At 54.6% G+C, this 19,056-nt stretch overlaps 3 protein-coding genes across 6 annotated transcripts in view; all 3 read left to right on the forward strand.

The window, feature by feature from the left end:
• Positions 1-6,756, forward strand: part of COL27A1 (collagen type XXVII alpha 1 chain) — a 217,981-nt gene extending 211,225 nt beyond the window's left edge. For all 4 annotated transcript variants that reach the window (XM_009476232.2, XM_087753107.1, XM_087753108.1 and 1 more), the window contains 8 exons: positions 1,109-1,126; positions 1,517-1,552; positions 1,886-1,912; positions 2,154-2,219; positions 2,622-2,790; positions 2,960-3,069; positions 3,868-4,086; positions 4,651-6,756. In XM_009476232.2, the coding sequence (XP_009474507.1) occupies positions 1,109-1,126; positions 1,517-1,552; positions 1,886-1,912; positions 2,154-2,219; positions 2,622-2,790; positions 2,960-3,069; positions 3,868-4,086; positions 4,651-4,797 (792 nt within the window). In that variant the 3' untranslated portion in view covers positions 4,798-6,756. The remainder of the gene's footprint in view (positions 1-1,108; positions 1,127-1,516; positions 1,553-1,885; positions 1,913-2,153; positions 2,220-2,621; positions 2,791-2,959; positions 3,070-3,867; positions 4,087-4,650) is intronic.
• Positions 6,757-9,068: 2,312 nt separating this feature from the next.
• On the forward strand, positions 9,069-11,248 carry LOC104022489 (alpha-1-acid glycoprotein 1). Its single transcript, XM_009476220.2, has 6 exons — positions 9,069-9,199; positions 9,578-9,720; positions 9,946-10,016; positions 10,364-10,465; positions 10,718-10,818; positions 11,010-11,248. Exons 1-6 carry the CDS (start codon positions 9,089-9,091, stop codon positions 11,070-11,072), a joined length of 591 nt encoding a protein of 196 aa, XP_009474495.1. The 5' UTR covers positions 9,069-9,088; the 3' UTR covers positions 11,073-11,248.
• A 1,125-nt stretch (positions 11,249-12,373) lies between these two features.
• LOC104022478 (alpha-1-acid glycoprotein-like) lies at positions 12,374-17,910 on the forward strand. Its single transcript, XM_087753310.1, has 6 exons — positions 12,374-12,505; positions 13,055-13,197; positions 13,890-13,963; positions 14,694-14,804; positions 15,595-15,698; positions 17,583-17,910. Exons 1-6 carry the CDS (start codon positions 12,392-12,394, stop codon positions 17,697-17,699), a joined length of 663 nt encoding a protein of 220 aa, XP_087609436.1. The 5' UTR covers positions 12,374-12,391; the 3' UTR covers positions 17,700-17,910.
• Positions 17,911-19,056: the final 1,146 nt, after the last annotated feature.

Raw genomic sequence — 19,056 nt, forward strand, 5'->3', positions numbered from 1 at the left:
CCGCACCCCTGGGTGCATCCTGCCGTAAGAGGGTCCCTGCCATAAGGCGTCCCTCTCTTTGAGCAACCCAGAGTCACGCTGGGCTCCACTGCACCCGCTTGGGCTCTGGCTCAGCGTGGTGGCATCAGGCTCCCACGAGGGCAAGACATACACATCTATACACATGCACACACACGTACGTGCACACACACCCACGTGTGCTCATATACGCCCACTCTGCTGTTAAAATTCCCATTTACTTAACCCAATTGCACAGCAAAAGCTAACACTTTCCAGATGTCCATGGTGTCTCCAGGAACAAACTGCAGTGAATGGCAGCTCAAAAAGCCACAGGCTGTCCCTGCCAGGGGCACGGGACCTGTCTAAGTAGCAGCGTTGCCCAGTGCAGCCCCCACAGCTCGGGGAGCAGTGCCAGGGTACCTTCTCGCCGTCAGCTCTTCCTCTGGTCCCCTTCTTGCGGGGGCTCTGAGGGACTTTTACACCTTCTCATAGCTCCTTGGTGTTCTCACCATACAGGGGATGTGTGGGCTATACTGTATACGTGTTGTTCATCCTCCTTGTTACCTATAATGCGGGTCCCCCGGCTCTCTGGGGTGCTTCCTTTAGCAGCGAGTGGTTGTTCCGGCATGCAGGGGCTTGGTCCAGGCATGGGAGCCCAGCAAACACAGCTGTGTGGCCAGTGCAGAAGGCTGTTTCATGCCTTCTTCAAATGAGACCTCTTAGAAGCAAACGCCCCACAGATACCCAAAATCCCAGTGCACATTTCTAACAAGCCAGGGCGCTGCCTCTGTTTCTTCCTGCTCACCGTTTTCCAGCTCCGTGGGCACGGCAGAGGACAGCATGCTGGTGGGGACCTGAGCCCCAGAGCGAGCATCTGCTGGTGTCAGGGCCATCAGCATCCTTTGCTGCAATAACCTCGCTGCCGTTGCCAGACACCATTGGGCCCCTGTTTTCACTGTCCTTCCAGTGCAGCACCCAGCCCTTGTGCAAGCACCTTGGGAACAGCACACAGCTGTACAGGGAGATTTTGGGTTATTTATGAGCATCTTCTGACAGCATCTTCCTTTTTTTTTTGTTGTGTGTGGTTTGTTTTTTTTTTTTCCTGCAGGGTCTGCGAGGTCCAAGGGTAAGTATTTGAAATCACTTTTTCTGACTAATGTCTTATGTTTAAATAAAACAGTTGCTTGTAGCAAACGTAAAGCTGCAGGGTGGGTTATTGTGCACACAGGGAATGTGGTAAGTACCTGGGGATATGGCATTAGTGATAGTTAAGGAGCTGAGGGCTGGGAACAAGGGATGCAGCAGGAACGGAGCAGATGCATACAGATGCACCCAGAGTTGGAGATGGAGGAAATAGGGCCACCTCCCGTCTCCTGACGGTTTGAGGGAGAAGATGCTGTAAAATGTCAAAAATCTGGAGGATTTCAGCGGGGAACAGATTCACGCTGGCAACAACCGTGAGAAATGGAAATATGAACTGGAGACATTTCACTAACTGATGCCACTCTGTCTTTAGGGTCCTCCAGGCCCACGAGGACACCCTGGCCCTCCGGTACGTATATGTGGAAAGAGTTCAAAGACATTATTGAAACAAGCTAAAATTATTGCCATGATAGTCTCCAGAGGGACCATTCACTCACTGGAAATTATAGCTTAGCCCCATTCCTCATATGCAAAAAAGTGTGTGTGAATGGACTAGTGTTTCTTGTGCTTTAATCCAAACCATCTCCAAGTATTTTATAGAGACAGCATTGTTGCCTCTCGCACTCGTCGGCATTGAGGGACTCCAGGGGAAAGAGGATTTCAAAAGGACATGAATGACTATCTTTGCAATAGCGACTGCCCGTCTTTCTCGCTGATGTCCCTTTTTTGCTTTGATTTCTAGGGACCGCCAGGAATTCCAGGCTCCTTTGTAAGTTGCTGTTTTCTGTACATTTGTTAATGATGCTAATAAGTCATGCAGAGCCAAGGTGCTGATGGGACATCCAGAAAGAGCTGCTGGGACCCTGGAGACACACGCTCAGGTCCAGCAAGAGATGCTGTGTTAGCAAAGCAATGCTTGAATCGCAGCCCTAGACCGAGAAGCATTTGCTTGCATCAGGGCACGTTCAGCTTCTAACAATCTCAGTTACCATCTTTTTCACCCACACTAGCAACAAGATGGCTTTGGGGCAGCTTTCCGGACACTAATCGACTCGAACACTGCGCTCAAGACAGAGGTAGGAGGGTGCTTTTGAACTCACTGGTCTTTGCTGGAGCTGTAGGCTGGGAACGGTCACAGCGTTGCTTGTTCTTTCTGTGTGCCTAAAGTTTATGTACACAAGGCTCTGGTTTGTCTGCTGTTCTCGTGGAATAACTGGGGTTTATGCATGCAAAGATCCAGTTAAAGGATGGGTGTGGGTTTTGAAGCTTCAGACCTCATGACACTGCCGTCATGACTTTGCCAGCGCTTCAGAGATGTCGCAGTCAGGACAGTGCAAGGGCTGTAGCTCGCTGGATGCCAGCCAGCACAGCCTGTCTTTGACCCGCTGAGTTTCTCCACAGATAAAGCAGAAACCCTTGTGGTTACAGCACCTGGTGCCCCCCAAGGCACACCTGACTTTGCCTCCTTTTCTCTCCAGGGTTACCAACACCCAGACCTTCTCATGCTGGACCACGGAGGGGAGATCTTTAAGACTCTACACTACCTCAGCAACCTCATTCAGAGCATCAAAAGACCCCTGGGGACCAAGGAGAACCCTGCACGCATCTGTCGAGACCTCATGAACTGTGAACAGAAGATGAACGATGGTAGGAACCCTGAGTGTGCAAAGGCTGCATCCTCCCAAAGGGCCATTTCACATGGGCCAAGCAGGCCTCCTTCTCTGGGACCAGTAATGCAGAAATCAAAACTTTCCTTTTCTCCTTCACAGAAAAGTTTAAGTGTCCTTGTTAATACCCAAATCCTCTGTTTTTTCAGGTACCTACTGGATTGACCCAAATCTTGGCTGTTCCTCAGACACCATACAGGTCATCTGTAACTTCACCAATGGTGGGCAGACGTGTCTCAGCCCCATCACCGTCTCCAAGGTACACACAGCTCGACCCCAGCACGGCATTTCCCATACCACTGTTACAAAATATTTACCAGGGGAGCGTTGTCCCAGGACACTGGATGGTGGCCACTATGACACAGCATGCTGGTTTCTCCTCGAGGCAGTTCGTGTTGCTGCAACATTCCAGACTGCTCTCGCGCAGTTAAAAAATATACCTAAGACTTGTTGACTCTTGTCAAGACAAAGCAGTACGTTTCCAGCAATGTTTAATTAACGCATAACCTTAACAGAGGCCAGTAATTTTGCAAACACGCTGCTCCCAAATGCTTTGTTGAATTAACTTACGTTCAGGTCACTTTTGCATTTTGTTTTCTGCCACCTGAAAAAGTGAGGTCAGCTTAAATATACAAGTTTCCAGTGAAGTTAATGCTACAGGATTTTTCTTGAGGAAGCACCTGTACCAAAAAATACCAATAACAATATGCGGGTTCATCTGCAGATGAACTAGAACCTGTCACTTTGCTTCTTTGCAGAAGCATGTATTGAATTCAAAGTTTCCATTATTTTCCTCCTACTTAAGGACCTGACAGTTTGTTCTGAAAAATAAAGGACCTGCTGTGTCCCCATGAAAACTTTCCAGGCTGACTTGGCACCTGGCCCTTACGCCCATTCTCAAACCAGATCCAATTCTGGGTGCCCATGTGCGGCCACCTCCAGACTTAAGCAGAGTACAGAGACCACCTTTGCTGTCCCATCTCGCACTAACCCTGCCGCTAGCTCCCTCCAGCCCCGCGCCAGGGGGTTTGCCCTAACATCTCTGTCACCTTCACAGCTGGATTTTGACGTCGGTAGAGTCCAGATGAACTTCCTCCGCCTCCTGAGCTCGGAGGTCGTGCAGCACATCACCATCCACTGCCTGAATACCTCCGTCTGGCGGGAAGGCTCATCCGAGAAACCTTCGGAAAAAGCCGTGCGCTTCAGGGCCTGGAACGGACAGATGTTTGAGGCAGACGGGCAGCTCAGGCCAGAAGTGGCAGCTGATGATTGCAAGGTACGTTGCTGCGAAAGAGGGGAGAAGTGGAGAGAAATGCCAGGCTGAACCCACTCAGGGCACACGACAAGACTCGAGTATACCTGTGCTTCTCACTCCCCCCCAAACAAGGGGAAGAAGGGTCTAGTTTACCTGTCCACCACTTTAATTTTCCAGTCCGGGTGCTACAGCAGCTCCTGTTAAGCAGATCACCTTCAAACAGAAAGCAAAAAATTGAATTCCAAAGTTGTGTGTCACATGTAGCAGCAGTTGAATGGCAGAAGGGGGAATTGGCACCCAGCGGCGGTGGTCTTGGCTCTTGCCTGATGCCATGCTGTCGTTAGCCCTGCATTAGGGGTTTGTGTTTGCCGATGCCATTCCAAGCTCACTTGCCATCAACTCAACCTGGATAAAAGGTTCCCCAAAATGCTTTCTAAGCCTCACCCCAGACCCGCTCAGCCCAAAGGGCAGCCCCTTGTCTCACGTAGGGCTTTTCAAGCTTATACCTCAGTGAAACGCATTCCTTTCCAGCAGGATTCACCCCCCAGTTAAACAGCTTTTTCTCTGTCCCTCCTCCCTGCACAGATCAAGGATGGACGCTGGCATCGGACTCTCTTTTCATTTCGGACGCAGGACCCTCAGCAGCTGCCAATTGTCAACATCTACAACCTTCCCCCATCCGAGCCAGGAAAGCAATATCACCTCGAGGTCGGCCCCGTGTGCTTCCTTTGAACAAAGCCATCGAAACCGGGCTCCAAGGCTTTGACGCCAGGTTTGGCCTATGTCTTCACACAGGCTCTCCCACCTCTTGGCAGCAAGGACAGCTGGGCTGTATCTTTTGGGTCAACTCTTGCTCTAGCCTTTGGCTCAAGGTCTCAAAGAACCCGTGATCTACTGAACTAAGCAGATTGTTGAAAGGAGGAATAACAAGGACGTAGGGGAAGCGGGTATCAGTCGGGACGTGAACGGTGAAAAGGGATCAGGGGACTAGATGTTGCAAGCGGTTCCACACACAAAGCTTTTTCCATGACCAAAGAAAATATTGAGAGAAACCTCAAGCAACTTGCAGCGTGTGTTTTCCCTCCCTCCCCCATTTTGTCTTACCTGGTTCCTGAGTTACCAAATGTTCTTTCCATTGAAAAGTAAAAGATAGAGCTTCCCTCTCAGAGCTTGTTGCCTTCTGGATGGCCACGTGCTGCATCAGGTCTCCCAGGCGGAGCTGCAAGTTGAATCTGGCTGCTCTGTGTACCAGAAGCATTTTGATGTGCAATATTAGAAGAAACAAAATATATATATTATATTATTTAAAGCAAAAAGAAAAAGGAAAAAAAAAAAAAAAAAAAGAAACAAAAACCTAAGTTCCTCCTTCCATGGGTGAGTTTAATCAATGTCCCTTCTCTTGCGTGGTGTTGGGGTAGGGGAGAGTCCTGAAGGCAAGGGGGGAATGGAAGGAGAAGAAGGGAAGAGATTGGTGCTAAAATAGAGAGGATGGGCTCGTCTGATTTGTTTCTACCTCTCACTGTGAAATCTCTGGTGCTCTTAAAAAAGTGTGTTATTTTATATATATGACTTTAAACTATTTAAGGTTGTGAAGGTGCTACAGTGTCTTGCCACAGACCCAAAAAAAAAGCCCATAGGGCCATCTCTCTAGGAAGAGAGGCGGTTACGATCTACAGCTGAATCAGAGAAACGGTCACCTTTAAACGGATCCTTTAATCGCCGTGGATGTCAAGCGTGTGCAACAACTCAAAGCGTGTCCAAAATAACTTACAGGATATTTTAAAAGCAAATTTGCTTTTTTTTTTTTTTTTTTTGTAATTAATCAGCACTTCACTGCTTTGGGAGGGGAGTGAGGGATACAGCTCATCTGGAAGCACTGAGCCTCAGAGAGAGCTATTTTTGAGTCGGTTGTCATGTAACTAGTTTTGCTGTAGTCGCGTTGGCCACGCGTCTGCGCCAGCTCACGCGTGCAGTGATTCCCTGGTCTAAGCTCGTATTTAAACCCCAGCTCTGCAACCCTTCTGTCTGGCCCCTCTGTCAAGACTGACATGATGGTACCTTGTTTCAGAACCCAGCCGGGCTTGGAGGGGTTTTGTTTTGTTAAGTTTTGTAGAAATTTAGTATCTATATGTAAATTTGGAGGATTTTTTTTTTTTTAAAGAAGATAATTATGGTAATCTTTAATTCTATATAAGGAATAATATTGATGTAATCGGAGCTGTACTGTATCGGAAATGCTTCAGTGCCTGTTTGGAGTTTTCATGTCTCATATGGACTATGGATTTTATTTTTTTGAGGAAAAAAAAAAATTATATGTGAGTGAGTCTCTCTTTGTGTATTCCTTTTTTTTTTTTAACTACTGCCTGCTGGTTGGTTTCCAACAACCATCGGAAAAGGTTAACAAGATCTGTCCCAAATACCTCACCCTCCACGCAGCCCTGCCTCCGCTCAGAAATACCTCACCCCGGCACGGCCGGCTCGCCCCGGCACCCCCAGGCCAAAATCACCATCGCTCACCGCCTGCTTGTTGCCTTCCTGTGCGCACACACTCCTGCGCTCCCGGGTTTCTCCCTCTCTCATCCTCTCGCCATCGATTTTGTGTGTTTTCTTGATGCTGGAGTTACCATTTGTTCTCATTAAAGCTTTTTTCCTTTTCTTCTTTTTTTTTTTTTCCTGGAGTTTAAATAAATATTTAAAACTGAAGCAATGAAATGGGACTGGTACAGTTTTTTTCACTTCTTCAGGGTGGGTGAGAGGTGCAGAAATAGCCCACAGGTGCCAGCGTTGGTGCAAGAGCCCAGAGCCCCGCAGCGGAGCCCAACCCCAGCCCTAGCCCCTTTCTCTGGCGCCGGTCCCAGGACGCCCTGCCCAGCCCTCAGCACGATGCTGAACACAGGACAGGGCTGGGACCCCGATGGCTGCCCACCCTGTGCGTCACCCCACCAGCCCATCCCTCACCCACGTCCCCATCCTGAGACAGCACTGGGGAGCAAGAAGAAAGAAAAAAAGTAAAAATAAAAAAAAAGAAAAAAAAGAGCTGATCTTTTTCATTGCTGAAGCCTAAATCACATCTCAGTTGCTCCAAGCCGATTTTGAAACCCAGCTTCTCCTTGCTCAGGAGGTGGCCTGGCCCCAGCCCAGCTCATGGACTAAAACCACGGCTGTCTCTGCTGGCACAGGCAGCGCTCACGCTGGGGACAGCAGGGAAGCCCCCGTGGCCTCCAGCCGGGGAGGGGGACACAGGGGTGACCCCCCCACACCCCGTCACGGGAGCGGCTTCGGCTGGTCCCGGGTTGCGTCAGGGGCTGCGCCGTGTTTGCTCACCCCGTGCCGTGCCCGTTCCCGGCAGTGCTCCCGCGGCCGGAGGGGCCAAGGGACCCCCCCCCCAGGCACGGTGACGGCGCCAGGTCCGCTTTGGCAGCGCGTTTAAAACCGGCTCGGTGGGGGCTGACCGTCTCTCACGTGAGCCAGCCATTCCTGAAACACATTGCTTGCGGTCAGGGAAAAAGCAAACATTTAATAAATAAATCAATGCACTTAATTATGAGGGCAAAGTTGGAGGAGATGTAAGACATTGTTAAACAGAGAGATTCTGGTTGTTCCCCTGCCTTGTGCACCCCTCCACCCCCAGCCGGGATTTATTAAACAAGTCTCTATCTCTACCAGTTATTTTAGATTACTTAAAATAATCAGCTGTGTCTGTTACCAGCATTCTCAGGCCAAAGGCCACTTTGTCACTGCAAGGCTGGGCTGAGACAGGCAGCACGCACAGCAAAGCCACCTGCCCGCAGCAGGGAGCTCAGCTGGACAGGGCAAAACCCAGCAGCGGCCGCGGCGTCGGGATCCCACCAGGCTGCTGGGGGCGGCTCGGGAGAGCAGCACCGCTGCGGCGGGGAAGGGGGCGTTGGGGCTTGGTTTTGTTTTTAAATGGTGCAGCTTACCATAGAATCACAGAACGGTTTGGGTGGAAGGGACCTTTCAAGGCCATCCAGTCCAACCCCCCTGCAGCGAGCAGGGACATCTTCAACCAGATCAGGTTGCTCAGAGCCCCGTCCAGCCTGACCTTGAATGTTGCCAGGGATGGGGCATCTACCACCTCTCTGGGCAACCTGTGCCAGGGTTTCACCACCCTCATCGTAAAAAATTTCTTCCTTATATTTAGTCTGAGTCTCCCCTCTTTTAGTTTAAAACCATTGCCCCTTGTCCTATCGCAACAGGCCCTGCTAAAAAAAATCTGTCCCCACCTTGCCTATAAGTACCAAAAGGCCGCAGTAAGGTCTGCCTGGAGCCTTCTCTTCTCCAGGCTGAACAGCCCCAGCCCTCCCAGCCTGTGCTCACAGGAGAGGTGCTCCACCCTCGGATCATTTCAGTGGCCTCCTCTGCACCCGCTCCAACGGGGCCATGTCTTTCTCGCATTGAGGACTCCCAGCCTGTACGGGGCCTAATCCTGCTGTGCACACCGAGCTGCAGAGCCCCGTCCCCAACAGCACCCACGCGCTTCCCACCCCGATTCCCCCTCCCCAAGACCAGACCTGAACCCCAGCACCAGCCCCGCGCCCCAGCGAGAAGCGACGCCGGTGCAGACCCGCGGGAAGCCCTCACAGCCCGCAGGCGAGCAGCCAGCCCCCAACCATCGCCACGGGCATTGTTTGCCCTGGGGAGGAAAGCCACGTCCGGGGCCACGCGGTGCCCCCGGGGCCTCCAAACACACCTGGAGCCAGCCGAGTCCTTTGCCAGGCACTCACAAAATTAATTGCTGCTTCCGAGAACAAAAGCCTGTATTGGTGCAATGTGGGGTTGGGGCTTTTTTTGGTTTTTTTGGTCATCTTTTCTGCTGGAGCAATCCAAGCTTTTGCAAGCGTAACTTTCTCCAGCTACTATTGCTTCATGCCTGAGCAAACAGCCAGCGGCTAAACAAGCACATCGGGACTGGGGACATCCAGCTTTGCGGGCGGCCGTATATAAGGGATGGAGCTAAGCCACGTCCCGTCAGAGCAGGACCCTCCTCTCGGCCGGCCAGGCGATGCTGGCCTCCCTCGCCCTCCTCCTGGGGCTGCCGCTCGCCCTTGCCACCGAGCCCCCCAGCTGCGCCCCGCTCGTCCCGGTCACCTTCGACGATGCCACAGTGCCTAGGGTAAGCCCTGCCCTCAGCCGGGGCGCCCGTCCTTGCCTTTCCTATCAGCAATGCTCACAGTTACGGGTCCAGAAGAGGTTATGAACCCAGTCGGCAGCTTGACTCTTATCTCACTGCCTGTCCGTGCTTATTTTCCTAAAAAAATCAAGACTGGTGCACAGGAGCATGGGGACGGGGTGAAGCCCTGCAGCTCTGCACCCATAAACTCATGGGCAGGCGCTTTTGGAGAGCTCCTGCTTCCATCTCCCTGTGCAAACCAGGCTGAGCAGCACCGTCCCCAGCGCTTTGCTGCTCAGGGCACAGCATCTGCTATTACTCACGTGGTGCTCGCGGGTCAACCTGGCACAGACCCCGACCCTTCCCTGCTCCTCTCCGCAGCTCCTGGGACAGTGGACCTACATCGCTGGCGCCTCCAGGTACCCACCTCACCTGGAGGAGCTGAAGGCAGTGAAACACGCGGTTTTTTCCTTCTTTCCCGGCAGCCACGAGGACGAGCTCAATGTCACCGAATCCATGAGACTGTAAGGATGGGGATTCGCCCCCCTCACCTGGCTCCCCCGTCCCCAGGGGCATTTCCACCCACTGGTACCATCCTCCAGGCTGACACACCCCCACAGAGTTGGGGCTGGAGAGCAGCTATGCCAAATTTCTTCAAGCTCTGCAGCCCGGCTCAAGTTCAGAATCCCTTGGGTTTGGTTGGGGCAGCCTGGGGGGTACTTGCCCCATCTGACCTCTCTGCCCCGCAGGAACGAGACGTGTGTGATGAGGAACAACAGCAAGATCCACGTCTTTCGGCACAACTCCACCCTGGTGCACGGTAAAGCCCCAGCCGCGGCGCAGAGCTGGAATGGGGGGGGGGGGGGGGGGGGGGGCGCCACACTTTGCACCCTCCCGCTTTTGCCCCTCGGTATTTGGCACCCTGACGCCCTGGCACCAGGCCCTTTTACACCTAAAAACATGTCTGGAGGTGGGGGGAAAAGGTTTCCCCCGGCCCATGCAATGGGTACAGCAGTACTGTGAGACCCAGCCAGGCCCCACTGGGACGAGCTCCGTGGGGTAAAGGGGGTGAGCAGCCCCCGCCACGCTGCCAGCTCTGCCCAGGCCGAGCCCCAGCATGGGGCGACACTCGCCAACAGGGGACCCTGCTCTCCCCGTGCCTTCCAGTTGATGACCAGGTGTTTTCCATGGCCGAATTGATCCAAAGCGACAAGGACCTGCTGATCCTGAAGCACTTCAACACCACCATCCTGGGTCTGAGCCTCTCGGGTGAGTGGATGCTGCCCTGGACCCGTGGGGCACATCCCTGCCCGGGGACGCATCGATGGGCACAGGCATACCCAGCCCTCACGGGCAGGGCAAAAACCCCCTTTTCCCCCCCAATAGGCAGAGGGGAAAGATGGGGGCGGGCAGGCAGCAAGCTCCCCATCCACACCACAGCAACCACCAAGGAGCAAAGCACCCCGTAAAACTCCCTTTTCTTTTCCCCCTTCTCCTTTTACTGCCCCATTTCTCCGGCAGCGCGAACACCCAACGTTAGCAAGGAGCACCTGGAGGAGTTCAAAGCCCACTTGCACTGCCTGGGCTTCACCGAGGACGATGTGTTCTTCACGTCCGAAAAGGTCTGAACCCCTCCCCAGGGTGGGCGAACGCCAGCCCGGGCCAGCTCCTGCCACCAGCTGGGACGGGGGTCCCAGGGGGGACGTCAGATTGGTTCCCCCGCTGCAGCCCCTCTCCTCCCCGGTCATTCCTGGCTCTTGGGGCAGTTTTGGGGCAAGGGGGCACCGACAGACGCTCTGCCCCTCTCCTGCAGGAAGCCTGTCCCCTGCCCAGGGAGAAGACAGGCGAAGGCGATGCTGAGCCGCAGCTGTTGTAACCCCCGTGGGCTGGGTCGGCCGCTCCATCCTCATCCTCCTCCAGCCCCTCCGTGGGGACGTCCCGGCCAGGTTCGGCTCAGCCTCAGGACTTTCTATCGAGGTTTCATTTTTCCCTCCCAGATGAAATGTGCCATTTCCCTGTTCTCACCTGGACCCAAAATAAACCCCTGTGTTACAACCACCTACCGCTCCTGCTGCATCTTCACCAGGACTGCGGGCAGGACCCCCTCCTGCCTGCCCTGTCCACGATGCCGCATCTCCGAACCTGCTCAGAGGCATGAAAAGCCCTGGACAAAACCCCGCCGGGGCCGAGTGTGGCAGCCATCGTCCCCTCCAGCCACAGGGCATTGGGATGCCAGCACCCACCCGTCATCACTGATCCCATGGAGACAGATACTCACAAACCCACCGACCCCTTTGGGCTTCCTCCACCGTGACTCAAATCAAGGCAGTTTTAGCACCCAAACATCCCACCTTGAATTTTCAAGTCAAATCCCATGAGGCTCTGCCTGCGCTGGGTGCTTGCACAGGGGTCACAGCGGGTTGGGGTGACATCGCGCCTTCCCTGGGTGTCTCTGAGCAGGGGAAGGGGAGAGGACAGGAAAAACCATCACCCAGGGCCAGACCGAGGGACTTGGGCATGCTCTGCTACCGGCAAGGAGAAGGCAAACAGAAATAAAGCCAGCAAAGAAGGTCCTGCCCTGCCCGGTGGCACAGGGACAGGAGTGGGATGGGGGGGGTGAGGGAGCCACCACCGGGGACGCGTCCGGCAGAACCAGGGTGACCTCCTGGGGCCCTTTCTGCCCCATTTTTATGGCCTGTTTTGGCAAGGAGGGGGAAAACACCTTCCTGCCCAGGAAGAAGGGGGCTCTTTGAAGCCCCCCAGGCTTCCCCCAAGGTGGAGGGCGGCTGCCCCCCAGCCAGCGCCGGGGTGGGGGCTGCACGGTGCCTCATCGGCAGAGCAAGAGGGGACTACGGTGGCTGCTCACGGGGAACAACACAGGCAAATTTAGGGCAGATTTTAGTTTTAAATGCAGCAAGTGCATTGCCCCCATCGTCTCCAGTCACATCGACAGCCCGCAGCTATTGACACTCACTGATGGCAGCCACAACCGAGGCTAGGGCAAGCGCAGAGCTCGGTGCCAGGCACACGGCTCTTGCCTGGGCAATGTCCCCAAAAGGGGCTGGTTGCGTCACTGGTACAGAGGCAGCAGCCCCCGGCACGTCCCGTCCCGCCCCGCAGGGCCGCAAAAGCAAACGGCCGAGTGAGCGCGTCCGTCCGTCCAGGCCTTCGCTCGCTCCTCGCTTGCAGGCAGCCATGGCCGCGGCCGGGGTCGCCGCCATCCTCAGCCTCGCGGTGCTGCTGCCTGCGGCCGCCTTCCCCTGCAGAACCCCACACCCGCAGCGCCCGGACAACACCACAGCCTCGAAGGTAGGAGAAACCTGAGCCCCGAGGGGCTGCCCCACTCCTGCAACGAGTTTGTGTGTGCTCTGCTAAGCCTCAGCGTCCCCTGGGAAAGTGGGAAACCTTCCCTTGCCCCCCGGCACATCTGCCAAGGCGCCCTCAGCAAAACATCTGCAACAGACAGGACATGTTTGCTTTCCAAAACACCTCGAATTACCCAGTTTTCTCGTGGTTCCCCAGCAAGTCCCAAAGGCGACCTCGAAACAAGGGGGGCTGGCTGGGTAGTTTTTGGTGCAAATCCCCCGCAGCAGCACGGGGCTGTCCTGGCCCTGCCGCACCGCGCAGGGGGCACTGGAGCCAACGCCAGCACCGTTTCCCAGTCCGTCTGTTTTTTTTCCCCCCTGTGCATTTGCACAAGTTTCATTTTGTTGCTGCCAGTGCAGTGCAAGAGGGAGAACTAGCAGAGGCCTGAGGTCAAAAGTAACGATTTTGCCATAGGGAGTGTGGAAATCTCTTCCCCAAAGCTCCCCCTGCAAACCCAAAAGCTCTCACCGCCCTGCCCCTCTCTCCCCGTAGCTGCTGGGGACGTGGCTGTACGTGGCCGGGGCCGCTCAGTTCCCCCGGCACCTCCTGGAGATGCTGCTCATCGACCACGGCCACCTCCACGTGGAGCCCCACGCCAGCGAGCGGGAGCTGCTCATCACCCAGCGCGTGGCTGTGTAAGACGCAACCCTCGGGCCTCTCTGCCCGGACCCATCTCCTCCCACACGCTGCCGCCCCCGCAGCCGTTTCAACACAAGATACAAGCAAGGTTTCAGACTGGTTTTCCCAAGGAGAGAGTCTCTCATGGCTGCTCTGTGCATGCTTTCCCATCCCTCCTCTTCCTCACCCCTTCTTTTATTTACTTATTTCAACAGCCCCCAGGTTTAGGCAAATTTTGCAGGGCACAGAGGTCTTGCAGGCACCAACCCCTGCAGGCGTGGAGGACGCAGGCAAGGAGAAGACCTTTCCAGAGAAGACCTTTCCGAGGTCCCTGGGCCACGGCTGCTAATCCTGCCGGGCACCAAAAGCTATTTCCCCCCACCCAGGGTCAGACTTTAAGGGGATGAATTTTTCTGGGCCAACACAGGCAGCCCTCTGCAATTTCAGTTATTTTGGGGTAGAAAACACCTCGGCACCAAGGAGGCCTTGAGCTGGGCAGGGCAAGGCTGAGACCAGGAGCTGCAGGGGGAGGTCAGACAAATGCACGGGAGAAATGGCTTAGTTTTAACAGCGAGAGCAGTTAACCCTGCGGAGGAGCTGGCACAGCCGGGTTCCCAACCCACGGCTCGGGGCACGTGGTCCTTTCCAGCCCGTGCGGGGGGATCTTCGCTCTCCTTCCCCATCTCACTCCCTTCCCCTCTCTCTCCAGGGGGGACCAGTGTCTCACCAACAACTCCACCTACTTCGAAATCGCCACCAGTAACACCACGCTGGTGAAGCACGGTGAGCGGCACTGGCGGGCACAGCCTTCGGGGTTATCACCCAGTCTGGTTTTTGGAAGGGCTGAGACACGCAAAGGGCCCGTGTCGATGTTTTACATCATCTGACACATTTTATTCCCGGGTCACTTTGTCGGTTCGAAGCCTTGGTGGGCTCCAAAGGGCTCCCCGGGGCCGGGGGCACCCTGGCTCTAGACCCCATGAAGCAACGCCATGCCGGGAGCAAGGAGCAAACCTGCTCACATTGCAAGGAAGGAGACCGCCTCATTTGTAAAGTTATTTCACAACCCCCGTGGGAGAGGAGCGGAACATTTCTGGCAGGTTTCAGCTCTGAGACCAGTTCCTCCTCACTGAGGACGGGGGTGAGCCATTTGGGGTGGGAATTGCAAAGCCCACAGGCGCAGTTGGCGCTGACCCTGCCAGGATGGCATCGCTGCGAGCAGGGAACAGCCGATCCACGCAGCTCCCCCTGCTCATGCCCCAAGCGCCAGCGAGCCACGCCACCCAGCACATTGCAACGGGAGGACAGGAGCCGGGGGGCTTCGGCTCCTTCACGCCCCAGGCCCACGTTTAAGAAACCCAATTCAAATAAATCGAGAGCCGAACAACTCGCACCACGTCAGATCCGGGGGGCTACAGGCATGGCCCACACCCGGGCTGCAGTTTATTGCTGCTGCAGCACTGAAAACCTGAATATTGTGGCTGTTCCCAACCCCGATTCTGTTCTCTCAAAGCCAAGACCCAGCAAACCGTGGGGACGCTGATGAACCTCAGCTCTGAAGACCTTTTACTCATCCAGTACCAACTGCAGAGGGACAGGACGTATTCGGGACTGTATCTCTATGGTACGCAAACTCCATCCCAAAGTAACTTAAAGCTATCGTGGGACACCAAAACACGCACATAAAATTATCAGCTACAACCACGCAGAAACTTCATTTCGGCAACAGTCAGAGACTTTCCTGAGACGGCCGCCCCAGGGGTCACGGGGGTATTTACAAATCCCATTAAAACCTGAATCTCCTGGCAGAGCAGAGAGACCAAGTTAAAGACAAAACCCGCTTACGCCATAAATATTCAAAGAACAGGAAGCAAATACAATTCAGCATCAATATCATCGTAAAATCTCAATATTTCCAAGCCAACCATGATTTTTCAGTACTTACCTCCCAGGGCAGAGCACGTGGCTCTGCAGTACGGGCACAGGCAAAGCCGATCAGATCTACCCACAGCCCCATAACACAACATTTTAGACCTTGAGAAGGCTTCCCACTGCCCTTGCAAGCTGCAAAGCAGCTGCTTAAGAGAGTTTGAAGACACTTAGAGAAAACTGCCTGCATACTCAGCCTTGGGCCCTCCTGATGCCCAGGAACATCAGACGATTCTGTAATCCATTTAAGCAGACAGGACCAGAGCTCTCTGGGGAGAGGGTTAAAAAAAAGTGATGCCCAAAGGTGATTTTGTTCAGGTGTATTCACCACGGGGGCTGAGAGACCCCAGCAGAGATCACCTCCGCAGCGAGCGTTGGTGGGAGCATGGGGAAGGGAGGCAGCAAGGGCAGGGATGCAGCACGAAGGGCCGAGCCGAGGCCATCAGTCCATATTTAATGCCTGGCAAATGCTTCTCCTTTTGCAGCCCGAAACCTGAGCGTGAGCACAGCCCACCAGGAAGAGTTCGAGCACCACGCCAAGTGCCTGGGGCTGAGCGAAGAGGAGATCGTGTACGCGCCGTGGAAAACGGTACGTGGCTGCTCACGGGCGGGCGAGGGTCGGCAGAGCCGCTGCGGCCCCCCACCCCGGGCAGGGGTGCCAAGAGCCCAGGCTGTAGCTCCAGCCACCAAACTGGGGTCTTGGAGAGAGATTTTCAAGGTGGTGGAAATGATTTAGGGGGCTACATAAAGGCAGGCTTGCTTCGACAGCAATAGTGGTTTAAAATAACACCCCCCTGCAAATATGTGACTCCCCAAGGCAAAAACTGCACCCAAGCATCTCCAGTGGGAAACCTGGTGGGAAACCAGTGGGAAAGCCTGCCTGCCCCTGCTGGGGGAGAGACATCTAAAGCATGGGATTTTTGCCCCGAAATTCCTGATTTTGCCCTGAAATTCCCCATTTTGCGCCCCAGCAGAGGCGAGCGGCCCCCAGGAGCTGCAGCAAGGGGCAGCAGGGGCCGGTGCCCCGGGGCGCTGCACGGCCCCGCTTCAGGCGAAGCCACGGCAATTTAAACCCCTAAAAACCTCGGGTTGTTTTCAGATCGGGGTTTGCTTTTCTGGCACCCCGAGGTGCTGCGTGATGAGCGGGTTCCAAGCCTGGCTGGCTGTAAATGAGGTTCAGGAAGGCTGCTCAAGCCAGTCCTCCTCCCGCCCCGGCACGGGGATGTCCAGCTCCTTGTGGGCTGGGGTCCAGCCCAGAGCTCCCGGCCCCATGGGACATCAGGAAAGAGGCAACACCATCCACTCCCACAAAAACAGACTTTTTCCTTTAGTTTTTCCATCAAAACATTAACCAGCCCTAGCCCTAACCTCTGCCACCCGATTTAGGACATTTTATCCTGCAAATGACCCAGTCCCCAAGCCAGCTTGATGGGGCTCCCTTTTGCGAAGCGGGCGGTGAAAAAATACCTTACCTTTTCCTGTCCTGGCCATCCATTCCTGGCCTGGCCATCCATTCCTGGCCTGGCCATCCATTCCTGGCCTGGCCTGGCCATCTGCTCATCCACAGCAGGAGACTCGGAGCTTCCAGAGGTGCCCAAAACGCTGCTCCGAGCTGCCGGACGGGACCCGACGTAGCGCCCAACATCCCCCAGCCTCAACGTGATGCTTTTAGAAATATCCCCCACGGGTTCAGGGGAACTGGGGACAGGGACGCAGGCAGAGGTGGAAACCCTCGTGGTGGGGCAGGGGCAGGTCTCCTCTCCCCGTTAGGCAACGGGCAGCACCTGGGAGGCAGGGCCCAGCTCCCTCATGAGAATTAACAGCTGAATCACATTTAAGTTTGGCCAAGACAAATTACATGTAGAGCAAGCCAAGGGGAGTGGAATAATCTAGAACTGCCTGTCCTTACAAGCCCTGGTGCGATTGCTCTTAGCAGAGAAGGGTTTCATGCCCAGCTGAGGGGCAGGGCACCGTGTCTGAAGAGTAAAATGAAACCGATTGAACAGACACAGAATAGATTTTGGGGACCTTTGTCATCAGGCTGAAAGAGGCGGACGTGAACAGAGCCCTGGCGCAGGGACTCGCGTACCCCTGCCCCAGTCCAAGGCGTTAGCAGAGCCTAAACCACGCTAATTCTGAGTGCCTGGTAGCAGGAGATTTTTATTTCTTAAAAAGACTGAATCCCCCTTTCCTTCAGAGCATGCTTACGGCCCTGCCGGCGTAGCACAGCTTTGCTCCAGAAACCTGCTTTCCTCCTCGCAGCACAGGCGTGGAAAATGGCACCGGCAGCAGCTCGGCACCCGGAGAAGCAGCGGCTGTGACCGGGGCCGCGTGGGGAAGCCCCTAGCTTCTCTAGGCCCTCTTAGACTTATAAGCAGACAAAAAGGAAAAGAAAAATACTTCTTTCTTTAGTAAATTCCCTCCTGCTGGTGCGCTGGCAGTTTCACTTATCCCATCATTGTTGTTTTGGAAGGAGCTGTGTCAAGCTGAAGAAATCGGAAAAGGAAAGGACCCGTGCACGGAGCCCGTGGCTGCGGTCCCGGCGTCACCTCCTCCGGGCGCCCGCCAACCTGGGAGCACCGGTACCTGATCCCACCTTAGCCAATAAAGGTTTTCCTCAAATTCGATGCATTTTGTTGCTGCGATGCTGGAGCGCAGGGGTTCGGAAGAGAGCAGAAGCGGGGCTTGCAAAAAGAAATTGAACACCCAGTTCACCTCGTGTGTCATCCAGCTGGGAAAAGCCAACCTTAAGCAATCGGGGATGCAAGACGAGGCGACACGTGGAGGTTTTTTCAGCGCTGACTCCGTCCGCTCAGCTTCACACCAAGCTTGCAAAGAGCTCTGCTAAAAGAGCAGTCCTTAAATGAAGCAGTAAGAGAGGCTAACCAGAAGAGGGCAATCATTAACTATTTTAAATGAGTGTGCCAAGGATTTGATGAGTTACTGGAACATACAGAAGGCTGGAAACTTCTCCTTAACTGTACAGCCTGAGAGGAAGAGGCTGCTTAGCCAGAAGCGATGCTCTTGGCAGCAGCGTGACTGCCAGACGTAGCCCAGCTGGGGCAGATGTTCCTGCCCAAACCCTTTAGACTGGGAAAGAGCTTCCCAGTAATGTTCATCCACAGCAAGGTTTGCAACATAATATGACAACACTGAAAAATTATCCTCCTCTTGCTAACTCAACCCCGGCTGGATTTTTACTTCACCAGAAAAAAAAGGGTTGTGTTTCCTCATTTCCCAAGCAGCTCGGCACCCCGGAGGCGAGAAGGTTCCCATCGCTCTCGTGCCTGCGGCACGGCCCGCGCCGTCAGGCCCCTCACGCATCCCTCATCGCAGCCCCAGCCCCGAAGGGAGGAAAGCACGGTCGCTCCATTTGCGAAAGCAGGGGGAGTTTAAAAAGAGGCGGCTTTTGCTGCCTGTCTGGAAAGTAATTCAGTCTCAGCTCTAACCTAGTAATTAAGCACTGAAAATATCTCTCTTCCTTAAAAAGGAAGGAAAGGAGAAAAGCTGGAGGGCGCACAGCAAAGCAGAGGGCCCTGCTCCTCCTTCTGCACCACCAGGGTGCCCTGTCCCTGTACGGCACCGTTCGCCGGGCAGTGTTTCAGCGTCAGATTCCTGTAGTAAAAATGAATTTTACAAGGTCAAGTACAGCCAATTCCCTCCTGGTCTCAGGAATCAGGTACCTGACCAGCCCCTGCTTCAGACACATCTTTATCAGCTTGCGACACAAAACATAACCCCCCACTGCGAGGAGCGGGACGCTTCCAGGGTGGGAGAGGGCAGCGGTGCGAGAGGGGATGCTGCCAGCAGCCTTCAGTGCTGCGGTCCAGAGAACGTCGATAAGCGTCTCAGCTGACCGAAGCTGACACCGCTGGAAAGCAGTGGCTCAGATTACAAGGACCCAGACTTTATGAGTAGATTTATAGCTGAATAAAAGTCCTGAATTA

Source organism: Nipponia nippon, unplaced genomic scaffold (assembly GCF_047370975.1).
Source record: "Nipponia nippon isolate SJK-2023a ecotype South Korea unplaced genomic scaffold, ASM4737097v1 scaffold_16, whole genome shotgun sequence".
Taxonomy (NCBI): Eukaryota; Metazoa; Chordata; class Aves; order Pelecaniformes; family Threskiornithidae; genus Nipponia; species Nipponia nippon.

What these genes read in the sequence shown, in the direction of transcription:
- LOC104022489 (XM_009476220.2), top strand. Translation starts at nt 9,089, where the DNA reads ATGCTGGCCTCCCTCGCCCTCCTCCTGGGGCTGCCGCTCGCCCTTGCC. An exon ending in CAACTCCACCCTGGTGCACG is followed by an intron (nt 10,017 to 10,363) that starts GTAAAGCCCCAG and finishes CGTGCCTTCCAG; the next exon opens with TTGATGACCAGGTGTTTTCC. An exon ending in CCTGGGTCTGAGCCTCTCGG is followed by an intron (nt 10,466 to 10,717) that starts GTGAGTGGATGC and finishes TTTCTCCGGCAG; the next exon opens with CGCGAACACCCAACGTTAGC.
- LOC104022478 (XM_087753310.1), top strand. Translation starts at nt 12,392, where the DNA reads ATGGCCGCGGCCGGGGTCGCCGCCATCCTCAGCCTCGCGGTGCTGCTG. An exon ending in ATCACCCAGCGCGTGGCTGT is followed by an intron (nt 13,198 to 13,889) that starts GTAAGACGCAAC and finishes CTCTCTCTCCAG; the next exon opens with GGGGGACCAGTGTCTCACCA. An exon ending in TGTACGCGCCGTGGAAAACG is followed by an intron (nt 15,699 to 17,582) that starts GTACGTGGCTGC and finishes TTGTTTTGGAAG; the next exon opens with GAGCTGTGTCAAGCTGAAGA.